The 12,835-nt window shown below is 42.8% G+C and overlaps 1 protein-coding gene across 4 annotated transcripts in view; it reads left to right on the top strand.

The window, feature by feature from the left end:
- The window catches only part of LOC112267047 (LIM domain kinase 1-like), a 67,790-nt gene extending 57,569 nt beyond the window's left edge, over nt 1–10,221 (top strand). For all 4 annotated transcript variants that reach the window (XM_042297387.1, XM_042297389.1, XM_042297388.1 and 1 more), the window contains 4 exons: nt 5,225–5,378; nt 5,560–5,615; nt 8,209–8,366; nt 8,851–10,221. In XM_042297387.1, coding sequence (XP_042153321.1) covers nt 5,225–5,378; nt 5,560–5,615; nt 8,209–8,366; nt 8,851–9,040 — 558 coding nt within the window. In that variant the 3' untranslated portion in view covers nt 9,041–10,221. The remainder of the gene's footprint in view (nt 1–5,224; nt 5,379–5,559; nt 5,616–8,208; nt 8,367–8,850) is intronic.
- The last annotated feature ends 2,614 nt before the right edge of the window (nt 10,222–12,835 follow it).

Genomic DNA, 12,835 nt, shown 5'->3' with positions numbered 1-12,835 from the left:
CATTAGACACAGAGAAACCTTTGTTAGGGTAAAGTACTGTACAGTAGAGTGTTTGTACCTCTCAAAGTCAACAGTCATAGTATTCACACTTCTCTTTATTTCTCTATGTTGTTGAGTGTGCTCTCTCTCTCTCCACCTCTCTATCTGGCATGTGTCTTTATGTCTGTGGTAAGATGAATAGTCTTGTAGGTAGATTTGCAGTGTGTAGGGTATTGTGATGCAGCAGATGTGACTGTGTGTGTGTCCTCTGTCTCCCTTAAGAATAACAGTGTGGTGGTTGCAGACTTGGGCTGGTGTTGATAGTATGTTGGTGTTGATAGTATATTGTATTATACAATTTCAAAAAACATTACAATACATTGACAGATTTCACAACACACTGTGTGCCCTCAGGCCCCTACTCCACCACTACCACATATCTACAGTACAAAATCCATGTGTACGTATGTTTATAGTGCGTATGTTATCGTGTGTGTATGCATGTGTCTGTGCATGTTCCTTCACAGTCCCCACACTTCGATACGGTGTATTTTTATCTGTTTTTAAAATCTCATTTTACTGCTTGCATGTGTTACTTGATGTGCAGTAGAGTTCCATGTTGTCATGGTTCTATTTAGTACTGTGCGCCTCCCATAGTCTGTTCTGGACTTGGAGACTTCTTATGGAATGTCTTGTGGAATGGAATGTCTTGTGGGGTATGCATGGGTGTCTGAGCTGTGCACCAGTAGTTCAAACAGACAGCTTGGTGCATTCAACATGTCAATACCTCTCATAAATACAAGTAGTGATGAAGTCAATCTCTCCTCCACTTTGAGCCAGAAGAGATTTGACATGCATATTATTCATATTAGCTCTCTGTGTTCATCCAAGGGCCAGCTGTGCCGACAGTTCTGAGCCAATTTCAAAAAGTCTGTTTTTGTGGCACCTGACCACATGACTGAACAGTAGTCCAGGTGCGACAAAACTACGCCCTGTAGGACCTGCCTTGTTGATAGTGCTGTTAAGAAGGTAGAGCAGCGGATTATTATGGACATACTTCTCCCTATCCTAGCTACTGTTGTATCAATATGTTTTGACCATGACAGTTTACAGTCCAAGGTTACTCCAATCAGTTTAGTCACCTCAATTTCCACATGAGATTGATTTAGTTGAGATTTAGGGTTTAGTGATTGACTTGTCCCAAATACAATGCTTTTAGTTTTAGAAATATTTAGGACTAACTTATTCCTTGCCACCCACTCTGAAACTAACTGCAACTCTTTGTTAAGCGTTGCAGTCATTTCAGTCGCTGTAGTAGCTGACATGTATAGTGTTGAGTCATCCGCTAGTGGCATGTCATTAGTAAAAATTGAAAAAAGTAATGGGCCTAGACAGCTGCCCTGGGGAATTCCTGATTCTACCTGGATTATGTTGGAGAGGCTTCCATTAAAGAACACCCTCTGTGTTCTGTTAGACAGGTAACTCTTTATCCACATAGCAGGGGGTGTAAAGCCATAACATACACATTTTTCCAGCAACAGACTATGATCGATAATGTCAAAAGCAGCCCCCACAATATTTTTATCATCAATTTCTCTCAGCCAATCATCAGTCATTTGTGTAAGTGCCTATGCTTGTTGAATGTCCTTCCCTATAAGCGTGCTGAAAATGTGTTGTCAATTTGTTTACTGTAAAATAGCATTGTATCGAGTCAAACACCATTTTTTCCAGGAGTTTGATTGGTTGGCCATTTTGAGCCAGTGAAGGGGGCTTTACTAGTCTCAGGTAGCGGAATGACTTTTGCTTCCCTCCAAGCCTGGGGGCACACACTTTCTAGTAGGCTTAAATTGAAAATATGGCAAATAGGAGTGGCAATATCATCTGCTATTATCCTCAATTGTCAGACCCCGGTGGCTTGTCATTATTGTTAGACAACAATAATTTTTTCACCTCTTCCACACTCACTTTACAGAATTCAAAATTAGAATGATTTTCTTTCATAATTTGGTCAGATATACTTGGGTGTAGTGTCAGCTTTTCATGCCTAAATTTGCTAATCTTGCCAATGAAAAAATCATTGAAGTGTTTGGCAATATCATTTGGTTTTCCTTTTTTCCCAAAATGTTTTTTAAGGTGCTCCAAAGCTTTTTACTATTATTCTTTGTTATTTATCTTTGTTTCATAGTTTCTTCTTTTTATTCAGTTTGTCACATGATTTCTCAATTTGCAATATGTTTGCTAATCAGTTGTGCAGCCAGACTTATTTCCCATTCCTTTTGCCTCATCCCTCTCAACCATACAATTTTTCAATTCCTCATCAATTCACAGGGATTTAACTGTTTTGACAGTAATTTTCTTAATAGGTGCATGCTTGTTAGTAAATTGAATAAGCAATTGCATAAATGTGTCAAATGCAATGTCTGTTTGCTCCTCATTACACACCACGGACCAACAAATATTCTTTACATCAACAACATAGGAATCACTACAAAACTTATTGTATGACCTCTTATACACTATATTAGGCCCAGCCTTTGGAACTTTGGTTTTCCTAGATAGGGCTACTATATTGTGATCACTACATCCTGTCACGCCTGCTCCCGCTTCCCCTCCAGGGCGCCAGGCTACCCTTCATTACGCACTCCTGTCACCATCATTACGTGCATCTGTGCTCATTGGACTCACCTGGACTCCTTCACGTTGTTGATTGCCCCCTCTATATCCGTCTGTTCCCCAGTTTTGTTCCCCGTGTCAGCATGGCTGTCATTATTTTCCCCCTGTTCAGATGTAGTTCCTGTTCTGTTTCATGTCCGTGTTTCATTAAATGTTCACTCCCTGTATCTGCTTCTCGTTTCCAACATCGATCCTTACAAATCCGATGGATCTGGATATTGCTTTCAAGCTAATTTCTGCAGCATAAGTAAATATGTGATCAATACATGTTGATGATTTCATTCCTGTGTTTGTAACTACCCTGGTTGGTTGACTGATAACCTGAACCAGGTTGCAGGCACTGGTTACAGTTTGAAGCTTTTTCTTGAGTGTGCAGCTTGATGAAATCCAGTCAATATTTAAATCACCCAGAAAATATTCCTCTCTGTTGATATCACATACATTATCAAGCATTTCACACAGATATCCAGATACTGACTGTTAGCACTTGGTCTATAGCAGCTTCCCACCAGAATGGGCTTTAGGTGAGGCAGATGAACCTGTAGCCATATTACTTTAACAGTATTTACCATGAGATCCTCTAATATTTATAGGAATGTGGTTCTGAATATAAACAGCAACACCTCCACCATTGGCATTTCCATCTTTTTAAATGTTATAACCTTGTATTGCCACCACTGTATCATCAAAAAACCTAAGTGAGTTTCAGAGATTGTCAAAATATGAATGTCATCTGTTACTAGCAAATTATTGATTTCATGTTTCTTAAACTACATATGTTGACGTGGGTCTATTTTGAGCACTTTCTTCTGGGATGCTTACTTGTTTTTATTGCTTTACTGGGAAGCTTAGCATAAGTACATTTGCTCATGTTATTTATGTTGGTGCAGGGTGAGCTGCACATAGTGGACTTCCTCCTAGGGCACACTGGCTCAGTGCTAACAGTATAAATCTGGTTCATAGGCACATGATTACTGCATACAATAGCTGTAGGATCAGCAGAGGCAGTTAAAGGGACAAATTAGGTTACTTGCATTGTGTCTACCAAACGCCCCTGGTGTAATGTACATTTGCTGAGCAACACAATGGTAGGGATTAGCTGAGCTGGGCTTGGGTCATTGTCTCAATACAGCCTTATAATGCTGTGAAAGGATCCAGGAACACAAATGATTTGGGTGGATCCCATCCTCCTTATAAAACCTGTTTTGTTTCCAAAAGATATCGAAATTGTCATCAAAAGTTACACCCATTTAGCTGCAATAATCACATAGCAGGGTTTTCTCTTCACAACTGGCTAAAGCGTTCCATGCCATGATTCTGAGAGGGCACAGGGCCAGATATGATGGGCCTTTTGAGTATCTAGCAGAGAGTCAATCAGCTCTTCATAATGTCATTAACACCCCCATTACCTACGATAGAATCGATTTCCATGTCCTACGTAGTACATCCGGGAGAAGCTTAGTAAAGTAATTTACTCGAACTCCGGGATAGGACATTGTTTTTGCACCAGGAACGGTCACATTTCTTACCATGGAGCTGCCCAAAATCACTGCTGGCGAGAAGGATGAGGAAATCTGCCCAAGTCCCATGCTTTACAGGATTCGGAGAACCCTTTATGGACAAGCGAGAGGCAGGATAACTTAAGCCCGTTGCTCCTGGCGCCTGCTGCAGGCCTTCGACATATGGAGAAGCCCGCCGATGTCAACTTCGAAATTGTAGTAGTAGGCACTGCGGCCCAAACACAGGCACCCCGAGCAACGAAGGTGCAGGAAGATCAGGCTCCAGGACGGCGAAACTATTAGTTGTTTGTATCCACTCCGGGCCTCTCGTTGGGGCTTACATGGCTCATGACATGCAACCATCATTGATTGCCTTGCTCCTAATGCTGTGCTCCTTCGACTCCGCTATCAGATGGGGAGCTCTGGGCAACACCGGCCAGTCTGATAACAACAAACGACAAGGCGGAGAAAACGCCGTCCAGCCACCGGCGTAGAAAATGTAACCATTCCACTCTGCGTTTTCCCCAGTATCTTACGTAGGCTAGCGACCTGGGTGATCAAGGAATCCACCTCAGCCTATAATCCTCGGCAAATAAACAATTGCCGCATTGGAACACCAAGTGATCCGGTTTGTCTCAAAACCAAGGGTAGTAGATACAGCTCCTACAGCACTGGAAGCATTCATTTATTTCTCCAGACAAAGAGGCTCCATTGCAAAACTCATCTGGGACAAACTTTGTTAGCTTGATGGCTAGCAGTTTAGCGTCTCAGTCAAGCAGGCTTCATCCTGTCTGTTAAGCAGGATTCCGAGACAAGAAATAGAGGTCCTAGCTGTTAAAGGTTCGGTATTCGTATTTAATGAATAGCGGTTTTGTGTGTTTTTCTAGCATACAATGTTCAGCTGCTCACTCTGATCACGTATGAATGACTCAGTCTGCTCTGTTTGTCCCCTCTCTGTCTCCCTGTAGAATAACAGTGTGGTGGTGGCAGACTTTGGGCTGGTGTTGTTAGTATTGTGTTGTACTAGATGTAACTCTGTCTGCTCTGTTTGTCCCCTCTCTGTCTCCCTGCAGAATAACAGTGTGGTGGTGGCAGACTTTGGGCTGGCTCGGCTAATGGTGGAAGACAAGATCCAGGACAAGAGTCTTCTGCAGAAGAAGCCTGACCGCAGGAAGAGATACACTGTAGTGGGCAACCCCTACTGGATGGCCCCGGAGATGATCCACGGTATGTGGGGTTGACAAGTTTTAACCACCATTGCTTGAATTGCACTTAAATTGAACCAAGTGGGTTTTAAACAGAAAAATGTGAATTCTTCAGTTGTTTCAACACTACATACTGTAATACATTATGTCAGTACTCTGAAACGAATAACCTCATGTTTTACTTGGAATGTCTTCTCTCACAGGGAAAAGCTATGATGAAAAGGTGGACATCTTTTCCTTCGGGATCATGCTTTGTGAAGTGAGTGCCCATGACAGCAGAATATGGAAACAAAATGGAAACAATAGTCAAACGTATTTGTGTTTCTCATTAAATCCTTTTGAGTTATCTCAAATCAAATCAAATTTTATTTGTCACATACACATGGTTAGCAGATGTTAATGCGAGTGTAGCGAAATGCTTGTGCTTCTAGTTCCGACAATGCAGTAATAACCAACAAGTAATCTAACTAACAATTCCAAAACTACTGTCTTATACACAGTGTAAGGGGATAAAGAATATGTACATAAAGATATTTGAATGAGTGATGGTACAGAGCAGCATAGGCAAGATACAGTAGATGGTATCGAGTACAGTATATACATATGAGATGAGTATGTAAACAAAGTGGCATAGTTAAAGTGGCTAGTGATACATGTATTACATAAGGATGCAGTCGATGATATAGAGTACAGTATATACGTATGCATATGAGATGAATAATGTAGGGTATGTAACATTATATTAGGTAGCATTGTTTAAAGTGGCTAGTGATATATTTTACATCATTTCCCATCAATTCCCATTATTAAAGTGGCTGGAGTTGAGTCAGTGTCAGTGTGTTGGCAGCAGCCACTCAATGTTAGTGGTGGCTGTTTAACAGTCTGATGGCCTTGAGATAGAAGCTGTTTTTCAGTCTCTCGGTCCCAGCTTTGATGCACCTGTACTGACCTCGCCTTCTGGATGATAGCGGGGTGAACAGGCAGTGGCTCGGGTGGTTATTGTCCTTGATGATCTTTATGGCCTTCCTGTAACATCGGGTGGTGTAGGTGTCCTGGAGGGCAGGTAGTTTGCCCCCGGTGATGCGTTGTGCAGACCTCACTACCCTCTGGAGAGCCTTACGGTTGTGGGCGGAGCAGTTGCCGTACCAGGCGGTGATGCAGCCCGCCAGGATGCTCTCGATTGTGCATCTGTAGAAGTTTGTGAGTGCTTTTGGTGACCAGCCGAATTTCTTCAGCCTCCTGAGGTTGAAGAGGCGCTGCTGCGCCTTCTTCACGATGCTGTCTGTGTGAGTGGACCAATTCAGTTTGTCTGTGATGTGTATGCCGAGGAATTTAAAACTTGCTACCCTCTCCACTACTGTTCCATCGATGTGGATAGGGGGTGTTCCCTCTGCTGTTTCCTGAAGTCCACAATCATCTCCTTAGTTTTGTTGATGTTGAGTGTGAGGTTATTTTCCTGACACCACACTCCGAGGGCCCTCACCTCCTCCCTGTAGGCCATCTCGTTGTTGTTGGTAATCAAGCCTACCACTGTTGTGTCGTCCGCAAACTTGATGATTGAGTTGGAGGCGTGCATGGCCACGCAGTCGTGGGTGAACAGGGAGTACAGGAGAGGGCTCAGAACGCACCCTTGTGGGGCCCCAGTGTTGAGGATCAGCGGGGTGGAGATGTTGTTGCCTACCCTCACCACCTGGGGGCGGCCCGTCAGGAAGTCCAGTACCCAGTTGCACAGGGCGGGGTCGAGACCCAGGGTCTCGAGCTTGATGACGAGCTTGGAGGGTACTATGGTGTTGAATGCCGAGCTGTAGTCGGAACAGCATTCTCACATAGGTATTCCTCTTGTCCAGATGGGTTAGGGCAGTGTGCAGTGTGGTTGAGATTGCATCGTCTGTGGACCTATTTGGGCGGTAAGCAAATTGGAGTGGGTCTAGGGTGTCAGGTAGGGTGGAGGTGATATGGTCCTTGACTAGTCTCTCAAAGCACTTCATGATGACGGAAGTGAGTGCTACGGGGCGGTAGTCGTTTAGCTCAGTTACCTTAGCTTTCTTGGGAACAGGAACAATCTTAAACTAGAGAAGGAGAGTGAGAGACCAACCAAGCAGCATGGTAACCATTAGGGTTGGTTACAGCAGCAATGGGCTGAACTGCTCTGTTAAAACATTAAAATAAATCTGCAGTGAGAGATGCAGTGGGTCTATCTACACATGGACGCCATTAGCCAGGGACTCTACAGAGGCAGGATTACATAGGGGAAGATCTCTTTATGTGGTGGGTGATTGACAGGGACAGGGGCTGCCTGTGGTCTAGCTAGCTGATCTGGCTTCGTTTGGTGGTCCCATGGGTCCCATTGGGCATAACCTCAGTCCCTCTATGCTTGGTATACCCTGTTATTGGGGACTGCCTTTCCCCTGGGCCTGGAGTCTCAGAACAGTAAGTCAGATGTACATATGTAGGATCTTAATTTGACCTGTTGTCACAAAAAAATAATCCTAAGGAACAGGATTTGAACGTTTAGTCCATAATGTCGCTTGATTGGTGGTTAGGCCATTAGCTGGCCAAAAGCAGGCTGTATGGAAAGTGCAATACTGTTAATATAACCTTCTGTTATCGTTAGTTTTCAGTGAACTTATGTAAATCACAAATCTCAATTGCATTTCCTACGGTGCATGAAAGAAAATAGTGATCAAATTAAGATCCTACATCTGTAGGTTTAAATAAGAATCTGGCAAGCAGTCGTGATATCTGATATCAGTTTATGACTAATGTTCCAGCTTCATAACTGGTATTATAACTTATAACAGCAGCGCCTTTTGCCCTTTCCTTACTGTGAATCTCTCTCTCTCCCCCTCCAGATCATCGGTAGGGTGAATGCAGACCCAGACTACTTGCCCAGGGCCCATGACTTTGGGCTGAATGTGACAGGCTTCTTAGAGCACTTCTGTCCTCCAGACTGCCCCCCTGCCTTCTTCCCTATGGCTGTCCTCTGCTGTGACCTGGATGCTGAGAAACGGTGAGTGTGTAGTGTCTGACACTGACCTAAGTCATGTATCACCATGCTGTGTGAGATTTTTTGGGTATAGATTTTTACCTTCTGTACATGGATGATGCATACAGGAACACTTTTCCAGGTATTTGTCTATAAGGTTACTTATGAGTGGAAACTATTGTTTGATAATGCTATATATGTTGAGTCTTGGTTTATTATAAGTCTCGTGTCCCATAACTGATTTATGGGCTCCCGAGTGGCGCAGCAGTTTAAGGCATCACTGCAGACCCTAGTTCAATTCCAGGCTGTATCACAACTGGCCGTGATTGGGAGTCCCATAGGGCGGCTCACAATTGGCCCAGCGTCATCCGGTTTGGGGTTTGGCCGGGCTAGGCCGTCATTGTAAATAAGAATTTGTTCTTAACTGACTTGCCTAGTTAAATAAAAAATAAAATGTGATCTAGGTTGACATCACTAACCTAAGACTGATTGGCTCTTCTGTCTGTAGCCCCGCCTTCACCAAGCTGGAGGAGTGGCTGGAGAACCTGAAGATGCACCTCGAGATCCGCCTGCCGGTGGTGTCCGAGCTCGACGCGCTACACAAAGCATTCTGGGGAAACCACACTGCCCCCACCATGGCTTGCACAGCCCTGCGGTCTGAAAACGGCCTACCCCCGCACCCCGAGACTCCGGAGTAGAAGGGATCCGGAACAGAGCGGAATGCTGCTCGTCTCAGCCCATGAGAGTGGTCAGAGAAAGGGGGTTATGGTGTTGGCAATGGAGTAGTTGCATTGCACTGTCCAGGGAGGGGTGGGGCAGGAGCTCTGTACGTACCTCCTCATGCCACAGCAGTCACAGTGGTAATGTAGGCTGACAGTGGGCTGTCGATGGGCTGTATAGACTCAGGGGAAACGAGGATGGGAAAAGCCAGCCTTGCCTAAAGGCACTCACCCATTCAACTCCAACCAAGAGACACTCACTCAGACTAACATTACCACTATCATAGCTTCAGTCTGATGATTGCTGTACCTTAGCTGAATGTCAGGCTGGTAACTGCTAGCTAGCAGTATCAGTCAATCCCAGCTGTGAAATCATCCATCTTAACACTCATGTAATCTTTATCTTATGGTGTTAAAGCATATTCAGACGTCTCTAAAACAGAAAAGAAGAAAGGATGCTTCAGCCTCATTGGTAAGGCTCCTTCCTCCAGAGTATTTGTGCAACAACGTGTTTGAAAAGTGTTCCTCTGTGTGACTTTGGTTTGATTTTACGATATCAAAACCGCTTTTTGAAATGCTAAAGAAAGGGGCCTTTTATGTGGATAAAACAAAACGCATAAGTTGAGACGCACACACACAGTCCGGATGTAGAATATAATCGAGCAAAAGCTTTTGAGCATAAACAAAAAGCTTTTTAAACACTGCATGACTGTAAATAGCCCAGTCTGTGTCCAGTAAGCCTTGTCTGTTGTCTCCTCCTCTCCCCCTCTACTGATGACATGTGTGTCCCAAATGGCATCCTATTCCCTTTATAGTGCACTGCTTAAGACCAGGTCCCAAAGGGTATTACCAAAGTAGTGCATTATAGGGTGCCATTTGGGACGTATTCTTAAAGTGATATCCCTGGTAGTGTAGAATACATGGTCCATGAATGACTGTGTTCCTTCTCTCACTGTGCAGCACTGACTTCACTTTGAGGTAGACTTCTTTCATACCTTTTGTACATTTTTCTATTTCATTTGAGTTTATTACTCTCTTTCTCCTTATTTCATTCACGTCGAGGTGAAATCTTGTGTATTCAAACAAACGTTTGGACACACCTACTCATTCCAGGGTTTTTCATAATTGTTTTACTATTTTCTAAATTGTAGAATACTAGTGAAGACATCAAAACTATGAAATGACACATATGGAATCATGTAGTAACCAAAAAAGTGTTAAACAAATCAAAATATATTTTATATTTGAGGTTCTTCAAAGTAGCCACCCTTTGCCTTGACGACAGCTTTGCACACTCTTGGCATTCTCTCAACCAGCTTCATGAGGTAGTCACCAGGAATGCATTTCAATTAACAGGTGTGTCTTTCTTTCCTTCTTAATGCGTTTGAGCCAATCAGTTGTGTTGTGACAAGTAGGGGTGGTATAATGAAGATAACCCTATTTGGTAAAAGACCAAGTCCATATTATGGCAAGAACAGCTCAAATAAGCAAAGAGAAACAACATTCCATCATTACTTTAAGACAGGTCAGTCAATACGGAACATTTTAAGAAGAGACCGTGAATCAGGCCTTTCTGGTCAAATTGCTGCACAGAAACAAATACTAAAGGACACCAATAAGAAGAAGGGACTTGCTTGGGCCAAGAAACACGAGCAATGGACATTAGAACAGTGGAAATCTGTCCTTTGGTCTGATGAGTCCAAATTTGAGATTTTTGGTTCCAACCGCCATGTCTTTGTGAGATGCAGAGTAGGTGAACGGATGATCTCTGCATGTGTGGTTCCCACTGTGAAGCATGGAGAAGGAGGTGTGATGGTGTGGGGGTCCTTTGCTGGTGACACTGTCAGTGATTTATTTAGAATTCCAGCCACACTTAACCAGCATGGCTACCACAGCATTCTGCAGCGATCCCATCTGGTTTGCGCTTAGTGGGACTATCATTTGTTTTTCATTATGACAATGACCCAACACACCTCCAGGCTGTGTAAGGGCTATTTGACCAAGAAGGAGAGTGATGGAGTGCTGCATCAAATGACCTGGCCTCCACAATCACCCGACCTCAACCCAATTGAGATGGTTTGGGATAAGTTGGACTGCAGAGTGAAGGAGAAGTAGCCAACAAGTGCTCAGCATGTGGGAACTCCTTCTAGACTGTTGGAAAAGCATTCCAGGTGAAGCTGGTTGAGAAAATACCAAGAGTGTGCAAAGCTGTAATCAAGGCAAAGGCTACTTTGAGGAATATAAAATATATTTTGGTTATTACATGATTCCATATGTGTTATTTCATAGTTTTGATGTCGTCACTATTATTCTACAATGTAGAAAATAGTAAAAAATAATAAAGAAAAACCCTTGAATGAGTAGGTGTGTCCAAACTTTTGATTGGTACTGTATGTAGCCAGTGATATTATAATATTGTAAATGTTTTAAATATTGTAAATGTACAGACATATTTTGTATACTTATAATGTATGCTACATTGTTATATTTTTATTGGGCTACCTGTTGAAATTAAGGAGAAGAAGAAAAACATAAAAGGTTAGTCAGTAGTAGCTGATATGGAGCAGATTCCTTTCAACAGTGATGATGACTTCCTGTCTTGGGATGCCATGGTGACAGACAGAGATAAGGGTCTTTTAGGAAGTTAATATGACGTAAGAGAGCATCTTAGGGTCCTAGCTCACCCCTAACTACCCTCACTGTAAGTGTAAGCACTCTCACATGATGTGTCCCATTTACTCCCATCGTCGTCTCTCTGCATATCAAACGATTTTGTCTACAGCAGCCTTTGATCTGGTCTAGACTCCAGAGAGTGCCCTGACCATGACCTCGGCTATAACTACTCTGTAGGTATCGCCTCAATTGAATGTAATCATAACAAGAGAATCAACTCAGTCACATAAAAATACGGTTATGTAGTTTGGCATTATATACCAAACCACATTTACCCTTTATTCCTCTCAAAAGAAATTGAGGATGATTTGTTAGTTGTTATTATAGAGCTCTTTAGTCATCCATAGCAGGACAGGTGTTGTGGAAAGTGTTGGAGACAGACCGACAGACAGTCATGTCATAGTGCCTGTCTGACCACAATCCTCTGTCCTGGAGAAAAACCTAGTCACAACCCTAGTCTCCTCTACATGGAGCTCCCTATGGGAGGCCCTCTGTTTACACAAACTGCTGGCTGTAAATATGATCTATATTATATGTCTGTCTGTCGTTGTGCATCGCATACTACACTCTTGAAAATAATCTATTTTACTGTATGTCAATTTTTCTCTTGAACACATTGTCACTCATTCTCTCATTCGTGTTCTTTTTCCATCAAACCTTTTTTCTATTCCTCTTTGCACTAGAAGATGAGCTGCATGGTGTACTTGCTACTGCGGTCACTTCTGCTGTAAAACCAAGCTATTATTTTCACTTTAAAACAGAAATTGTTATTGAAAGGAAATAAAGAAAGAGTAAGGAAAGAGTGCACAAAGGAGACGGAAAAGATTAAATAAAGAAAAAACACAGCATCTCTTTTGATATATAACGACTGAAATCTTTTTGTATAGATTTGAGTACTTTGATTTGCACTTTCAATGTTGGATTACTTGTGATAAAGAAATAAAATGACGTTGGCTGATAATATGAATGCAAGTCACTGATGGCGCCTTTCAATTCAGTTGTAAACATGTGTCCTGGGAAATTCTTCCTTCTTTGTAGCAAACCAGAGTTAGGTGGCCATTCTGATGCCTGCAGGGATTGATTATTCGATAACTAATGTCA

Source organism: Oncorhynchus tshawytscha, linkage group LG14, assembly GCF_018296145.1.
Source record: "Oncorhynchus tshawytscha isolate Ot180627B linkage group LG14, Otsh_v2.0, whole genome shotgun sequence".
NCBI classification, from domain to species: domain Eukaryota; kingdom Metazoa; phylum Chordata; class Actinopteri; order Salmoniformes; family Salmonidae; genus Oncorhynchus; species Oncorhynchus tshawytscha.
The sequence above is the reverse complement of the archived record's forward strand: the minus strand, read 5'-3'. Positions and strand labels throughout refer to the sequence as shown.